Source organism: Heloderma suspectum, chromosome 1 (assembly GCF_057233095.1).
Source record: "Heloderma suspectum isolate Gila_16-S chromosome 1, 16-S_ref, whole genome shotgun sequence".
Classification (NCBI taxonomy): Eukaryota; Metazoa; Chordata; class Lepidosauria; order Squamata; family Helodermatidae; genus Heloderma; species Heloderma suspectum.
The window spans coordinates 390,506,548-390,524,944 of record NC_139458.1 but is presented as its reverse complement, the minus strand read 5'-3'; the positions used below and the strand labels follow the sequence as shown (position 1 = coordinate 390,524,944).

General features: G+C 42.1%; 1 protein-coding gene across 1 annotated transcript in view; it reads left to right on the top strand.

The window, feature by feature from the left end:
* LOC146360002 (calpain-13-like) overlaps positions 1-18,175 on the top strand; it is a 33,830-nt gene extending 15,655 nt beyond the window's left edge. The window contains exons 7-11 of the mRNA XM_084832548.1: positions 190-268; positions 5,836-5,952; positions 11,883-11,938; positions 12,593-12,646; positions 15,661-18,175. Of these exons, the coding sequence (XP_084688674.1) occupies positions 190-268; positions 5,836-5,952; positions 11,883-11,938; positions 12,593-12,619 (279 nt within the window). The 3' untranslated portion in view covers positions 12,620-12,646; positions 15,661-18,175. The remainder of the gene's footprint in view (positions 1-189; positions 269-5,835; positions 5,953-11,882; positions 11,939-12,592; positions 12,647-15,660) is intronic.
* The last annotated feature ends 222 nt before the right edge of the window (positions 18,176-18,397 follow it).

Sequence of the window (18,397 nt, the reverse complement as noted above, 5' to 3'; positions counted from 1 at the left end):
TTTTCACATTTTTAAAATTGTTAATGATCTCATATTCCTGAGTACAGTGTGTTTGACACCCAAATAATGTGTTAAGATACCGCCCCCACTCATATCACTGTGAAGGGGTGCTAAGATAATTAATATAAACAGTTATTGCATAGACATTTCTTGTTTAAAATACTATCCCCAAGTTTAAATATTTTTCAGGACATTTTTAGAAGAGAAGATGAAAATAATGATGGATTCCTCAATGTTTCCAATTTTGGAAGAGCAGTACAGAATACAGGTATGCTGATATACTCTGAAGATATTTTCCAGTTAAGGCCAGTTTAATTTTGAAATCTGATACATTTTTTGAGGAAAAGTTTCTACAAGAGAAATTTAGCAGGTGAAGCTTTTCTTCTGATAATGCAAAACAGGTATGTGTCACCCTGTCGGGCATAGGCTGAATCTACACATAGCGGTTATACTGTTATCATACCGTTATCATAACTATTGGTGCCCATTGGTGTCATGTGTACCAATAGTTATGATAATGGTATAACTGCTATGTGTAGATTCAGCCTTAGCAGCAGGGTTTTTTGGGTGGGGGGCGTGGAGGTTTAGAGGTGGAGTGTCAATTCTAGTCATGAGCCCTGGAAGGAAGGAGAGGTAAGACAGAAGTTTTAGGAAAAAATATCATAGATTCCAATTCTGGTGTCTTTAGATTTTCAAAAGAATGATAAGATTGAGTTTATAATGGAACGGACGGACCTTCAAAATTCTTTGAGTCCACACTGTCATCTGCTGAACAATATTGGAATTGCGACTCACCACTCTCACCCAGGCCAGCCTGCCTCAGTGTTCTCAACTCCTTAATTGTGACTCAATTTTTCCATCCAAATCCTTTTTTGTGTCCATTTATATATGCAGTCCACCACAGTGCACACAGAGGAAGCTACCGTCCAATCATGCTGTAGAGATGGGTATTTTAGACGCTGAGATGGCTGTTTAAGCTGCATTATCCACTGACATATTAATTTTCTTTCCACACACACACCCCACCCCCATGGAAAAGTGAAAAAGAAGGTGTAAGCAAATGATGGCCACAAAACTTAGTGAGATTGCTCAGGAGGGAAAAGGAGGAGAGAGAGGGAATTGTAAGGCCTCTGGAGACTGTTATGATTCTTGATGTGCATTTAGAATTTGGGAAGTGGGCAGAGAGAACGCTACTCTATTCTGGAGTTTATCATTAATGTGCTGCATAAAGGAAGATGCAAGGGAAGGTATTGTAATAATCAAGGCAATAAAGTGTAACACAGGAAGGAAAATTGCATGCCTAGCCATCCTTCAAGACAAACAAAAAGTACAGGCAATGAACTGAAGAAAGGTGTGTGTGTGTGTGTGTGTGTGTGAGAGAGAGAGAGAGAGATGAATATAAACATGGCAAAGTTGGCTTCTTTTCCACTAACAGCAGAATTTAGGAGACAGGGGTGAAACCCTCTTTAAAATTCCCATCTCCACTTTACAAAGGATTCTAGACTCCTTTTAAGAGAGTTCTTCAGACCCATTAAGACAGAAATCCTGCATCTAAAAACCTTGTTTTTAGTGCTTGTAGTATTAAATCTGCTGCTGGTTTTAATTTGTTTTGGGGGGTTTTGCTGAGAGGGTTTTATTCTTTGCTGCTGGTTTTGTCCTGGTCTTATTATGGTTTTTTGTCTGATATTTGTGCTTTTAATGTATTGTACACTGCCAGAAAACTTAGATTAATGGGTAGTTTAAAAGTAGTGCTGTGCCAAAAATTTCTACCACATTATTTTTGACCATTCTCATTCAATTCGATGGAAAAGAAATTGCTTTCAAAAAGAAAATTAAAGGGGAAGAAATTTCGGAGGAATTCTCATGGGTTATGTTCAGGGTTCTTGTGTTTCCTTTGCTTGGGACGAGACTGAGAAATGTGTATGAGTGTCCTGTCTTTCATTGTACAACCATCTCTCTGCACATGCATTAGAGATAAGATGTATAGACAATCAGCTGCCCAAAATTTAACATTTGAAAAGTCCTGGGGAAAATGCTGAACCCTAAAGAATAACAACTAGAGCTGAGCCAACATTCCTTGGAGGGCATTTTTCTCAGAAAAGTCCTGAGATTTTTCTTTTTCTTAACCCCTTAGAAATAAAAGGCCACTTTGCAGAATTTCCCCAAATTTTCTTCAAAATGATGCTAGGTATGGGGTATTGTGAAGAACACAAAATGGGGGCCAGGCTGCCAATATGGTTGCTGCTGTTGCCATTTGCAGTGGCCATGTAAAAAAAACAAAACCCCTTAGGAAAAAAAGAAAGAAGTTGTGCCATGACCCTTGCCATTGGTGAGCCCTGTCTGTGAGAAATTGTTGGAGAATTTCTCCTCCCACTGGAGGAATTCAGTGAAATTCTCCTCTCAGTTTCTCTGCTCACAAATAGAGTGGAGAATTTTGAGAGGTTATTTGTGCACAGCTCTAGTTTAAAAGTATAGTTAGTAAATAAATAAATAAATAAATAAATACAATTTAATTATTGATATATTTAAAACAAATGAATTGCAAATACCTGTTGATAGGCAAAAGATTATATCCTTCTCTCTCTCTCTCTGACACACACACACACACACCTCCTTCTAAGTGCTTTCTTGTGGAATTTGCTATCATAAGATGTAGTGATGGTTACCAATTTGGATGGCTTTAAAAGGGGTTAGACAAATTCCTGGAGGATAAGTCTAGTGATGGCTGCTAGTCTTGATGGCTATATGCTATCTCCAGTATCAGAGGCAGTATGCCTATGTCTCCCAGTTGCTGGGGAACGTGGGCAGGAGGGTGCTGTTGCACTCATGTCCTGCTTGTGGGTTTCCAATCAACAGCTGTTTGGCTGCTATGTGAACAGAATGCTGGACTAGATGGACCCTTGGTCTAATCCAGCATGGCCTTTCTCATGTTTTCTTATGTTCTTAAGCTCCCTGGTTTCACCCTTATCATTACTGATCCCATATATCAAGTATTGGGAACCTCATGCCCACAGAGGTCCCACCCCCAGCCTCCAAGTCCCACCCCCTAGAGGAATCCCTGCGGCCACTTTTCGCAGTGCCAGCTGAGCGGCTTTGCACAGCCTGTGCTGCCCCTACAGAGATGGCACATGCCATGTGAAAATGGGGACTCAGCGCTGAAAGGAGCAGTTGATCCTCCCAGCACTCCCAGAACTCTGTGCCTCTCGCAGCATGGAAAAAAGCAAAATGGCCAAGGGGTCTGCACTCCTGACGTATATAATTCACAGCGCAAAGTCTTACAGAATGTATAATGGGTTGGATCTATACTTAGAGTGCGCAGATGGACAAGTAGGTTTCAATGGTAGAGAGAAGCAGCAACTCCAGGATGTTCTTATCAGGGGGGCCCTGCTGGGGTGTGGGCTCTTGGCAGGTGCCTAACCATGCCTACCTTTGATGCTGGCCCTGGTTGTGGTGGAGTGCAAGAAAGCACTGTCTTGAATGCATATGGCTCTTTGGTGCATCTAAGAACATAAGAGCCATGCTGTATCAGAAGAAGTGTCCATCTAGTCCAGCATTCTGTTCACACAGTGGCCAACCAGCCTCCCATGGTAAACTCACAAACAACACCCTCCTGCCCATGTTCCCCAGCAACTGGTGTACATAGGCATACTGCCTCTGATACCGGAGGTAGCATATAGCCATCAGGACTTGTAGCCTTATCCTCCATCTAATTTCCCCTTCCAGAAGATAAGATGAGGACACCAGCAGGGCCCTGCTGGATCAAACCAAATGTCCATCTAGCCCAGCACTCTGTTTCCCAGAGTGGCCAACCAGAGGCCTTTGGCAAGCTCGTAAGCAGATAATCAAGCCAACAGCTGTTTGTGCCCCAGATCTGGTATTCTGCCTCTGAACATGGAGGCTAATAGCTGTTGACTATGCAGCTGCCTGGAGTTTGATGTTATCATAGAAAGGTGGGAAATAATAGTTAGCAGAAACCTATCTACGGCAGCTAGGTGTCCTACTTTACAGAGGGCAGCCCCCCTTTTGGAGAGCTGGCCAAGGATACTCCTCTCTTTGCAGGTGTCCTTTATTTGATGGACTGTCCAGTCCAAGTCTGGTTTAAGGTCAAACGAGGGAGACCAGCAAGGGCCTTGAAGTTGCCCAGTTAGCGTTTGGACTCCAGACCAGACACAGGTCACCTGGTCAGTCTTCCCCACTATAGTGAGCTGTACTGTATTTCTATTTAAATTATTTCATTTTTTTTCACTTCATTGCTATTTCATTTCATTCATTTACTATTTAAATTATAGTAATTATTTCTAGCTTTGCACCTGTACATAGAAATGTGCATATTCGAATGTTATGCAAATTGATGTTCTCTTATTTGGTGATGCAATTCTTCAGTTTTGGCGAGGCAGAAGCGGCCACCCACTACTACTAACCATGAATTTGCTTTTAAAGCCATTCAAGCCAATGGCCATCAATGCATCTTGTGGCAGGGAATTCCATGAGCTATTTGTGCTTTGTGTGGCAAATTACAGGGCCCAACCCAATTTAAGACTTTAAAAATTTAAAACCAGCCATTTGAATTGGGCCCAGGAATGGCTTTTGTCCGTCTTGGACCTAGAAACCATATCATTGATTTCTGCAGACATGTTCCCACTGTCTTCTAGCTTAAGAAACTAAAAGTTTAAGTATGGAATCAGTTAATGATTTCTAAAAGTAAGGAGAGAATAACAATGGAGAAGCGATAGTTCCCTATGCCTTAAAAATGATTGCCTTACCACAGCAGTAGATCAGGTCATGGATGAACTGTCCAAGATGGGTTACCATTTACTATCATTAGGGTTGCTACTACCGTTGTTTTCTGGCACAGTGCCTGTGCCTTTAACACCAAGCAGAAATCTGTCTAGTGAAGCGTTTTTCATCACAGCAGTTCCATTGCAGGAAACTTTCCAATGACCCTGTGATTTTATTGTGAGGTTGAGAGTTAGTGACTTGCCCAGAACCACCCATCAAATTAAAGATGAAGGTCAAGTTTAAACTCAAGTCTTGCAAATCAAAATCTAAGCACTGCTCTTGACAATTTAAGGCTTATGTTTGTATAAAATACATGCCTGCTGTCATGACTGAGGTAAGGCCAAACTAAAGCTGCAGTCTTCTGCCTGATTGCCTGTGGATAAGCCCTATTGCAGTCAATAGGACTGTAATGCCGTGCGACTCCTGTTCACATATACAAGGTTCTTTCCAGTTTATGGGCTGTTTCATAGACGATTCTGATATCGTAAGCTGCCCTGGCCTGAATGTGAGGTGTATCAGACAACACTCTGATACACCTCACGTGGGACATTTTTCTCCCTCTCTCATAATACTAGAACTCAATGGGATCATCCCATGAAGCTGATTGGTGGGAGATTCAGGACAGATAAAAGGAAGGGCTTCTTCACACAGCACATAGTCAAAGCATGGAATTCACTACCACAAGAGGTACTAATAGCCACCAACTTGGTTGGCTTTAAAAGGGGATTAAACAAATTCATGTAGGAGAAGGCTATTGATAACTACTAGTCCTGATGGCTATATGCTACCTCCAGTATCAGAGGCAGTATGCCTATGTACACTGGTTGCTGGGGAACATGGGTGAGAGGGTGTTGTTGCACTCTTGTCCTGCTTGTGAGTTTCCTGTCAACAGCTGGTTGGCCACTGTGTGAACAGAATGCTGGACTAGATGGACCCTTGGTCTGATCCAGCAGGGTCCTTCTTATGTTCTCTAGTCTCTACAGCTCCTGAGCATGGACTGTGTGTCTTTTTGATATCATGATCTCCTCCTTAGCCTTCTTCTGTTGTTCTTCGTAGGTGTGTCCGTCAGTGACAAACTCCTTGAGCTGATAGCTATACGGTATGGTGACACTTCTATGAGGGTAAACTTTCCGGATTTTGTGTGCTGTATGATTCGGCTTGAAACAATGGCAAGTAAGTCCCACGCTACAACAGTGGCAGTGCAAGGTATCCCACTGCCTGAGGCAGGAGGATGTGCGCTGTGGCAGCAGTTGCTGATACCTCCTCCCCCCACCCCCAGAAGAGATCACGTGGGTGGCCTCTCTGGAGAGGTGCTGGGGCCTGAATGCCACACTTTGAGGGGTCCTTCCTCAAAGTGCGGCATTGTGAGGTGGCCCTGCAGGCCTGCAGTCTCCAGGGGACTCTCCCAGAGCAAGAGATCAGGAGGGTGGCCTCTTCAGGGAGAGTCTCCCAAACAAGATAACGGGTGGGCAGCCTCTCTGGAGAGGCATGTTGGCCACTTTGTCCAGCTCTCTGGAGATGTTGCTTGTCCACCCAATCTCTTGTTTGAGGGACTCTCCCAAAGGAAGAGATTGGGTGGGTAGGCAGCCTGGCAGGCAGGTGGGCAGCCTCTCTGGAGAGCTTACCTGCCTGATCTCTTGCTCGGAGCCCTCTCCTAAAGCAAGAGATTGGGCAGGCATAGGGATGTCAGAGAATTCCGCCCAATTTTAAATGGGATCGAATTCTGACAAATCCGGTCTGCGGAATCTCCTCGGAATGGGGCGGCCCGGTCGACTCGGACCAGAGCTCACATGGACCCTTTTTTTTTTGTCCGCCAAACAGCAGATTTTACAAAAATAATTACAAAAAGAAATCCGTAAATTGGAAATGCAGGAAGAAGAATGCGAACGGCTTTAGTTTTTATGAGGCATTTTCCCTGTGACCTGAGGCTTTCTTTTGCTGGGGCTGAGTCTTGAAGTCCATGGAAATCCTCCATCTTTTCTCTTTATTGTCTATGGAGGTGAGGTCAAGTCAGGTCAGGTCAGGTCCAGTGAGGTCAGGTCCGGTGAGGTCAGGATAGGTCCGGTGAGGTCAGGTGACCGGATGTTACATGGGGAATCCCCGCAAAGGGCTTTACCTTTTTTACAAAAATAAATAGGTTTACAGAGACCGACAGCGGGTGTGTGAAAAGGATTTTTCGGCAGTGTTACGGGATTATTTACGTAAGTTCAGGGAGCCGAAAAAAACACGGGGGAATCCGGGGCATGCGGACGGCAGCCCTTGGCTCTATGGAATCCTTGCGGAGCAGAGCCACTTCGCAAGGATTCTGGGGGGTGGAATGGATCGCCCCCCACACACACAGATTCACCACTGGAATGGACGGTGAGGAATCCATACATCCTTAGGCAGGCAGGCAGCCTCTCCAGAGAACCTGCCTGCCTGATCTCTCACTTTGTGAGAGGGCTGAGACTGAGAGCAAGAGATGGGGAAGGCGGCTGCTCTTCCAAGAGCACTCTCCCACCATGGCATTTGCCACAGCAGGGAAATGGGGCCACTGTGGCAGCAGTGCCCACAGGAGCCTGCCTAGCATGGGCGGGGGGGGGGGACTTGTGATTTGCTGCCCCTCCCAATCGATTTACCCTGCCTTATGGTAGGGCTGGCCCTGCACTAGGCAGGCAAGTTTTGGGGTTGTTTTTTAAAGGGTAAGATTCTCCTGCACTAGAGGTGGATGAAACTGTCTGTTTCAGTTTCTACAACTTTCAAACTTTTTGAAGTACAAGTTCATTCAATCCCATTTCCACACCAGTTTGTCAGTTTGGGGGTAAAAACATGAAAACTCATATGGATTTTTGTATGTGTTTCTCCTATGGAATGCATTGATGTACACATTTCTTCTAATGCAAAGACTAGGAGAAATGCGTACATAAATGCATACATTAGGAGAAATATATACATTTTTGTGCACGATTTTCCCTAATGTACATATTGTTTGTATTTAAGCTTTATTGGAGAACTGCATTGCAAAATGTGGAGAAAGGCAAAAAGTGAAGGATAATTGTAACCTAGTTCATATATTTTTTCAGGAAATGAAAATTAGGTTGGTACATATTAAAATGCGAACATAACAAATTTGTCTCCCATCCCTACCTGCAACAATATATGTGTTAAAAACATTTTCTTGGGTGTTAATGTGCTTTAAGGAATTTCACTGTAGTTTGGAATCTGTTGTTGGGAATCAATTAACTCACCAAAGATTTTGAGAATCAGAAAATACACTCTTCCCTAGGATCACTTGAAAGGGCCAGAAAGCAAAATGCAAACAGAACAATGATCAAATATACTATTATTTTCAAACACAGCATTATTTAAGAGATGAAATGCATCATCTAATCCAGCTCTCATTCCCTGAAACATGCTCTGAAGTGTAAGCCCCAACTGATTTTTTTTTAGAAACAGCATCATGGCTCTTTTGTCAGAGAGTTGTGGCACTGTAGCAAGAGGAAGCTAAACCACCTAAGGGTGCAATCCTATGCATGTTTAGACAGAGAAAAGGCCTACAACTCCCAGCATTCCCCAGCCAGGCTGGCTGGGGAATGCTGGGAGCTGTAGGCCTTTTCTCTGTCTAAACATGCATAGGATTGTATCCTAAATGTCTGCCTTTAAAACAGCTGTTGATGCTCAAAAAATAGGAAGAAATTCAAGGATGCAAGCATCCAATAAAGAGATAGGCTCCAGTCACACTTTTCAGCCCTGATCCAACTGTAGTCATGCATAAACAATATGATATGTTATGTGCAACTAGCTGTGTGAGAATGCTGATGACGATGCACGTCTGAAGGCATATCTGCTTCAAAGCAAGACAGTGCATATGCTATATTATTTTCACTTGGATGCACGTCTGGAACGTACATCAACATATGCCTACAATTCCAGATCTTTCAAATTATATTCATGTCTCTTTATACACATGGATCTCCTTCTCTGGGTCCTTACCTTTGCTTCCTTCCTTCCTTCCTTCCTTCCTTCCTTCCTTCCTTCCTTCCAAATGGGACTCCACCACTGAAAAGTCAAAAGTAGGAGGAGATGTGCACATGAACATATCTATTAAAACATTCTCTCAGGGTGCAATCCTATTGCTTACGCCCTCGATGCTGGTAAGCCTCTGGCTGCAAGGGGGAAGGGGAGGCAGAGCACAGATTCCCTCCTCCGAGGTCAGGGAGTGCTGTCTCCACCCTCGGATCTGGGAATCGGAAGTATCCTATGCCCCCACACACACGCCTTCTAGGGGCCATAGGATTGCTTCCCCATATCTATTATGTGAGACTGAAAGCAGCCTAGGGCAATATGTGCACATGGGACAATTTGAATACACATTTCCCACTGCTAAAGAGACAACCCACTGTCTGGTAAGTGGCTGATCTCTTTTAAATTGGAACATGCTGCCCCAAAAGAAAAGCTCAAGCTGTTTGTACAGTTATCTCCCATTGCCCCCATCTAAATTTTACCAGGTACCTCTGAAAATACACTGGAAAAAAACCCCAAATTTTATTGCAGGGACATTTTAAAGTAAAATAAACTGCAGACCACAGAGTAATCCCATGATTTAGTATGCAAACTGATGGATACTAAAGATTTTCCACACTCCAACTTTTAATGATTGATAAAAGCATCTTGCTTTGTCAGTGCAAAATAAAATGTAACACTTTTGAAAACTACTGGAAGAGTAGTCTCACTTTCAAAGCTGCCTACAATAAGCATCTAAAATCCACCAATACCTTTCACTTGTTATTTTACTGAAAGTTTAAAATGCATTATGCATTTCTTCAAACACTTGAAACTACTGCCCATGGGGTTTTCTCAAGAAAAGATCCCTGAACGAAATGGTAATAAATGGCAGCATGCCAATTATGCACTGAGAACAGAGAGCAAAATAAATAAATATGTGTATTAAACCATTACTCATGCTCCCTGGATAACCAGACTAATAATATCTAAATAAAAAGCATCTTGTCCTTTATCACTCACTTTGAAAAGGAGGTGGAGAAGAAACTAAGATTACATCCCAGTGAAGACCTACCAATAATTTGCATTTCCAATAATTTCCAAGACCTACCAATAATTAAGAGAATTGGCTAGGTCTCTTAAGGCTATAGTTTAGCTAAAGCCAGTTTAGAACAGTTTAGCTGGAGCCAGAAAAAGAATGCTCACCATATGATCGTAAGACTGAATGTCCCTTTAAAAATCTTTTCTCTAGATTGCCATCTAGCTGGCTGGCTGTCCCTTCTTCTAATTCCTCCTTTCCCATGAACTGTGTTCCATGCAGAAATAGTTTGCGCCAGCTGACCTTGTGAATTTTTGTTTTAGCACTTGTAGATGTTTGTTCTTTCACATGTTTATTCTTATCCCTTTGATGGCACATGTCAGAGAAAAGAAGGACACCATCTGAAAGATGAAGGGTGTCTTATATCTCCAGATATATCTAAGGCGCAATCCTATGGAGAACTCGGAGGCTGATGAATATCCAATGAAGGGTGTGTTCTGGACACCCTGCATTTTTGGCTAGCCAGGGAGCTTTGGAGAGGGATGGGGCAGAGGGGAGAGGCCACATAGCGCATAGGAAGGTGCATAATGCAGTTTCCATGGTCTCCTCCCCTCCTTGCCTCCAGGACCTTTTTCCCATCTCTGTGCTCCATTTCCAAGTGCAGAGATGTGGCTGGCACAGAGAGAACCACGTCAACTAGGAGCGGGGGGAGGGGAGGGGAGTACAGTTTCTCAGCTCTGAGGTCGGAGGCCTGGCTCCGACCTCAAAGGCTAGAAACTGAAAAATCCTATGTCCCCAGACACTGTCTAAGGGACATATGATTGCTCCCCTAGCCAACTACTCAGAATTTGTGGTGACACTCCAAGGATTTGTTAACATTTGGTTCATCAAAACACTGCACATGCATTGTACTGTTTGCATGCAAAGATAACATATGACATATCATTATTATTAAGACACTGGGTAGTTTACATGTGCATTGTTCTATCTCCTTTGGCACAATGACCATGGTTTCTGATCCTGGCTTGTTTCAATAAACTGTATTTCAAACCAACTTCCATTCCTGGATTGAACATAATGACAAACTGGGCTTAGTTTAAACTGGGAAACAGATGCTTCAAATCTCCTCCTAACAGCCATACTAGAAGAAAGAGGAGGGACAGTGCGAAAACCCAAAGTTTGTCCAGGTTTATTTTCATTGCGCTAAACTATGTCCAGAGATATGTTGGAACCGGGCCCATATCTCTGGAAAATAATTCTGCTCTTGTTCCATTTCATTCCAGTGGTACTTGCTGCACAGCTCCTTCACGTATAAATATTAATTCTTTGAACTTTAGTTTTTTCAGGGTGCAAAATTGTGCACATTAACCTGGCTGTAAGCCCTGCTAAATTCAATGGGACTTACTTCTGAGAAAATATACACGGGATTGCACTGCATGTGTTTTAATGGCTTTCTTGATTATTTAACAGCAAAACATAATTCCATAAGGGTGCAATCCTATGCAGATAGGCAGCCGCCTCCGAACTCAGAGGCAACCGCCTATCCAATGAAGGGAAGGAGAAGCACGGAGGGGATCATTCACTCCACACTCCTCCTGCCCTGCCTGAGTGAGGGAGGAGATTGCCATATGACACATTGTATGTGTCATACAGGCATTTCCTCCCTTCCTGCCCCAGAATGCCCCCCAAGAATGCCCCACTGTGGCCACTCCGCACTCCTCTTGTGAGCGCAGAGCATGGGGCTTTTCCATGCTGCCTGCAAGGCAGCACAGAAGTGGGGGGAGGTCGGTTCTCTGGGAACCAACCTCATATCGCAGGCTCCAAGGTCAGTTCCCAGAAAACCAAATATCCTATGGCCATCTAGCCACTGACTAGCGGCCATAGGATTGCTCCCTCCATCTAATGTTTGCGAAGTTGCTTTCTAAAATGTTAGAATTAGAGGTTTTCAAATATTATTGACTGGATACAGTGGTAACTAAAGAAAATAATGCACAGTATTTTATAGAATTGCTCCTTTTTCTAGAGCTTTACAAACTCTTTTTCTCCATTCTCATAAAATGAAGCTTTATTTTGTACTTTCCAGAGGTATTTCACAATGTATCTGAAGACGGGAGAAGAATCTGTTTCAGTGAAGATGAGGTAAGTGGTTCTTATTTCCATTTTGCTCCTTTCTGCCTTTCATCATAGTTTCTTGTTTTTAATCTTTGGAAATAAAGTGCCTTCCCCACTCAGATCAGATGGAAATATTTTATTATTTTTTTAGAGCCCAATACAGAAAAAGCTGAACTGGAATGAATGTTTACAGTAAATTTCGAATATGCATTTCACTGTGTCTAGTGCTATGGATTTACATTTTGCTGTTAGGCAGTTTGGGGAAAAAAACATTTGTATCAGTTATTCCACTGAGGGTACAATCCTACAGCCAACATTCAACTGGCTGAAAGGCCATAGGAAATAACGTAAGCGCCAGTGGCAGAGCAGGAGACCTGCTGGCAGAATCGCAAGTATACTGCCTTGGGGATGAAACAAGGCATTCTGGGGGCATGTTGTGGGTGGCCAAGGATCCATAGGCACCTAAGCCCTTTTGTTTCCCTGACATGCCACAAAAAAAGAGACTGGCATAGTGATTCTCCTTCCACTGGAGTCAAATTTTTGGCAGCCCCAAAGGCTTGACCCAGTTATGCTGCCCTAAAATCAAGATGGGATAGTATTTTTAAAAAAATTCAGCCCTATTTGCTAGTTATATTTTACATTGATTTTTCTAAATGCATTGTTTTTCTCCCTTTCTCCTAGTGGATGACAATGATCATGTATTGCTAAGCAGGTGATGTGGCTCTATAAATGCTGGTGAGAATTTATCCAGATGTTGCTATAAAAGGAATAGAGCATATTTGTCTGTTTCCAGGCAGGCTGTTTAAATCCTGCCATAGCAGATCAACTTCAACCTCTGAACCTTCTTAATACCAGTTTTCATTTCCTCATGCTCTTGAGCCAAATCACCTCTCTAGTTTAAAAAAAAAAAAAAACAGAGAGAGAAAAAGAGAATGAAGAGGCAATTTGAGTTCTCAGCTCGCACAGCTTAATTTAATGAGTGGATAATGTACTGAGTTTTCTGAATGCCTTGGTCCTGCAATGATTTAACCTAAATATGCTCAGTATGACTGGTAGATGTTCAGCACAATTGTGTGCATGCTTACTTTGAAGTAACACCCACTGAGTTAAATGGAAGTTGCCCTTAAAGTAAGGGTGCATAAAATTGCAGCCTTACAGCCTACTCCCATGCAGCATTTGGCATTCCTAAGGACCGAGCTAGAGGTGTGTATGCATTTAGGGCATCTTGTTTTTACTTTGGAAATAACAGCAGTGGGAGTTGGCAATTAGAATCAGGACCAAAGTGCATAGCGAGGTGTGTGTTTTTGCCTTTTCACATTGCACTTCTGATTAGAATTGCCCACCCAGCCCAAGCTGGTATTCACTCTGAGACAGACAGACTACAGTGTTAATATCCTTGTATTGCAGATTTGGGGATGGGCTAAGGTAAAAGGGAGTGGTTTACAACAGCCCTGTAATATAGTCCTGTGTTCTTTTCCCTGTATTGCACTGGAGGGGTTGGGAGAAGATCACTCGTAGCCATCCTGCATCATGATCTCCACATTTCAGATTTGGGTGACAGCAGTTTCCAATCACTCTTTAATAACTATCAACAATGTATAGGTATAATACACTGTAAGTCAGAAGATCTATCATTAGATCTTTAAATTCCCCTTCAGCTGCTATTTGCTTCTTGGGAGGAGGGGGACAGATCCTCATATATATGGTACCTGTATGTATTCTTGAACAAGATAAACAGCAACCTAGTGGAGCAATTTATATTGGATGGGTATGGCATGAGGAGAACGGCTACCCCAGCACAGCCTTGTTCCAATCACACACACACCCTCTGCCCCTGCACGAACGTATATGCACGTAGTTGTAACTGCAGGAAATCTGATCATGGATCTCCTTACACTGGGCGGGGGGAGGAGCTGTGGCCCTCCAGCTGCACCCTGATACCACCTGTCCAAAATGGCAGAAGGGAGACAATTAAATCTTGCCCTAGAGAAAGCATGGTGACACTTAGGTGTGGTCAAATTATCCACATATCTGGCATGTCTAGGGAACTCAAAAGTTAAACCCAGATGTATTGGGGAACAAAAACTACAAGCATTTGATACTGAATGTTGAAAATCAATATCCTTGATCCGTTTTTCTAGAATAGATTTTACAGCAGGATAATCTGTTCTGTGGAGGAAATACAACAAAAGGCCTAAGGGATGCAGTTTAATAGTAAAGCCTTTAAACCATAAACTGGTAAAGGCATTTTTTTAAGAGAGGTACCCTAAAAATGGCTCAATATAAACAATTCTATAGATTCAAGGCCAGCCTCCAGCTGTAAACGAGTAGTTGAGACACATCTTGGCATTCCAGAAAGTGAGTGCAAGAAGTTTGAAGGAACACTCTCCATGGTTGAGTTAAATCCTTGTATCCATAATGGTACACCATACAACAACTGGGACAGAATTTTGGATGTAAAACTCTTGTAAGGCAGCAGGAATGAATTGTGGTCCCTTAGTATAAAAACATCAGAGTACTACCTTAATAGTATTCTGAGCTGCTTGCACTGCAGACAGTCTATGGGTGGACCAGGAGTGTGTAGAAAATAACATAATACCCAAATATCTAAACTTCTTGACTGACTGTATATGCTGTCCATCTATTATCCACTTTAAAATAAAATCTAAATAAGTGTCCATGACAGTCTATTCACAGTGCCCTCCAAAATTAGACACCCCACACAATCAGCAGCATTGTAGAGCTGGTCCTGGTCCCATCATAACTGAGCTTGTGTATCCTTGGGACAAGATAACTTGGCTTCCTTAGGGTGCAATTCTATGCCCACTTACCAGAGAGTAAGCCCCATTGAACTTACTTCAGGGTAGACTTGTATAAAATTGCAGTGTAAATAAACCACTGGAATTTTAAAAAGATATGAACCAAAACCTAATGGCTGCTTCTGAGTTCAGTCTCTAATGAAAAAGAAACTAAGTTAAAGAAAAAAGATTATATGAGCGAAAAAACAAATGAGAACAACAACAACAGTTTATATTATTTATATTGTTGTTTTAAATTCTGATATTTTATACAATTTTAATATTATTGATGATTTAATTGTATTTTAACTTTTGTATATTTCTATTTATATGTTTTAACTGTATGAGTTTTAATGTTGTAAAGCCGCCTTGAATCCCAGTACTGGGGAAAAGGTGCAATATAACAACAACAAAACAACAACAACAACAACAACAGTAATGGTGTGATTCTTCCTGCCTTTCCATTGCTGAAGGCAATCGGAGCTGTGGAGTTCTCATTAAAACCTTCAGAAGGTTTGTACATATTGGAGAGTAGTCAGAGCCTCTGCATTAGCTAAATGGGAAGATAAAATATATGAATCATGTCTAAAACATTCAAATTACATTAGAATAAAAGGAGGAAAAAAATGGCACAAGTTTGCTCAGATCACTTAAAAAAACTATTGGCAAAGCAAGACTCATACAACATCTACAAATGTGACTTAGGGTGCAATGCTATGTGTGTTTAGAAAAAAATGTCCTACAACTCCAGCTGGCTGGGGAATGCTGGCAGTTGTAGGACTTTTTTTCTGTTTAAACATGCAGAAGATTGTGCCCTTGGATGTTTACTTTATGGCAGAACCTTATCTCAGTGATTAAAATATGATGCATACTTTTGATATTTGTTTCATAAACTTAACAAAAATGTACTGGAAAAGTGGTCTGGATTGAATTTTCTTTTGTCCTTTTCAGGCTGCTCACTTCTCAGTAAGAGTAAACACTCAGGAGACTGAAAAATCCTTCAACTAGAACCGAGTCTGAAAAGAAGATGCTGCTGATCAAGGAGGAGCTCCTCTGTACCTGGTGATAGAATGGGAAGATTCGAGGACTTCAGGCAGTCTGGACATAATCTGGAAAATAAAAGCAGTACCCAATTGTGGCCTTCTGCACACTGCCAGCCCCACAGATCCGGTCCATGTGTGGAAGGCCCCACGAATCCCAATCCACCAGCGGACCCTACCACTCCTGCGGAATGACATCGCGCTTCTGGGGGCAAGTCCCAAAATGAGTAGAAATGCTTGTTTCAGGGAGGGCCAGTGGTCCTGTGACTTCCCCGCTTCCAGAAATAAGCATTTCCACTTCTTTCAGGGCTTGCCCCCAGAAGTGCGATACTGCGTCACGCAAGCAGTAGGGGCCATTTGCAGATTGGGGCCAGTAGGTCCTTCTGCACATGGACTAAAAGTGGCAGGGCTGGCTGAATGAGGAAGGCCCCAGTTGGATACTGCCCAATATACCTAGAGGACAATGATGAAACCTTGCAGAAAAGACATCTGCTTTCATTTCAGGCATTCTGGAATATGTTCCTGTTGGAAACCTCTGTAACTCATAATTAACCAAAGATGAAGCTCTCATGAAGTGCAATCCTGTGCATGTCTATTTAAAATTAAGTCCCACTGAATTCAATGGGACTGACTTTCAGGAAAGTGTGTTTGCAGCCTGAATGTTTTATTTGTTATTTTATTGTGTTTTTGTACTGGGGGGGTTAAATGTTTTATTGGCATTGTAAGCCATCTTGGATGGGCCTGTTGTGGACCAACATTAGGGTATAAATTTAATAAATAAATGCAACCACCCACACTCCAGGTTTGACCCAAAGGCTCTACTTGACCCAGGCTGCACGCCTTTGCACACTTACCCATAGGCACACACTATTGAACACAGCGGGACTTACATTTTGAAGTAAACATACATAGGATCAAGCTACACTACTTCAAATAATCTACCTATAGCCTGACAAATCTTTCTGTTAAGCAATGAATTCAGAATATCTACCAGGCCTTGGGATGCCCATTGCCAGGAAATCTGGCCCTTTTTGGGCTTGCCAGACTTCCACGACACACTCGACTTGGCTTGCTTTTGCACAGTTTCCTCGGGGACTTCTAACACATTTTTTTTGGTCTTGGCTGTAATTTGTGCAAATAGTGATTTGTGCAAATTGTGGTCACAAATTGTGCAGATTTCTGTAATTTGTGCAAATTTTGGCTGTACTTTGCACAACTCTGCATAATTTGCACAGATTATGGGTGTAATTTGTGCAAATTATACAACTGTGTGCAATTTATAGCCAAAATGTACACAAATAATTTACAGAAATTTAGCTCACACAAATTACGGCTGTAAGTTCCACGAATTATGCAGATGTATGCAATTTACAGCCAAAACTTGCACAAATGATAATTTATGGACACTTGCATAATTCACGCAAATTGTGGCTGCAATTTGCACAAATTATCCAAATGTGTGCAATTTACAGCCAAAATTTCCACAAATAATAATTTATAGAAATTCCTCCAGCTGGCCCAACTTGTTGTGCACCGATTCGGGCCAGCTGGTGGAAGATAGAACAGAGTCCAGGGGCCCAAACTGATGAAAGGTTGCCAAGCTCCGCACCCCAACTGAATTCCTCCGACTTCCCTTCTCAGGCCTGGTGAACATTTTTTTACAGTTCTCTTTACATACAAACTGATAGAGCTTGTATGTATGAAGTCATTTTGCCCAGTAGGAAGAACAGCCAAAGTTAAGTGCTACTGTAATCACTGCAACCACTCTGAAACAGGGGGAAATAGCAACTGTGGGAATTTGCCAAATCCACATGTGGTGTAGTAGTTACCATGTTGGGTTAGAACATAGAAGACCTGGGTTCAAATCCTCACACAGCCCTGAAACTCACTGGACAGCCTTTGGTCAGTGACTCTCAACCTAATATACCTCACAGGGTTGTTGTGAGGATAAAAGTGGAGGAAGAACCATGTAAGACACTCTGAGCTCCTTGGTGAAGTATGCTGTAAAAATGTAATCAATTAGTAAATGTAAGTAGATTTAACATTTGACTTTTTGACTAGGGTGGACATAAAACTGCCACAAAATCCCTACTAATTCAATTCGTAGAAATAATTACCCAGTTTTGTGTAGTAAAAAGAACAGTTTGTCTCACATATATAGTATAAGCAGGAGTAGTGTAGTCCACAAAACGTACGCCATAATAAATTTGTTAAACTTTAGGGTGCCATAAGACTCTTTGTTTTTGCTGCAACAGATTAACAATTCATCTGGAATTTGCTCTTTAAGACATAGGTCCTGAAAGATGTGTTTTCAAGATTAGGTTTTGATTTGCGCTGTATCCTGTTTTTGTTTCTCCTTGAAGTGTCAGAACTACCATTTGAAAATATGAATCACCAAAATAAATTAGTGTGGTGTGTTTTTTTCCTAATTACTTTTGCACGTGCTTCATCAATAATGTATTTCCTGCACTAGCTGGAAAGGAAAGTTGAACATAATAGGTTGAAACCAGATTTTAATCACAATTAGAGTAAACCCACTGAAATCATGATTAACTTAAGTCCCATTTATTTAAATGGGTTTATCCAAGTCCAACTCTGGATGCAACCTATTTGCTATAGGATAGGATAATTAGTTGATTTATCCAGCT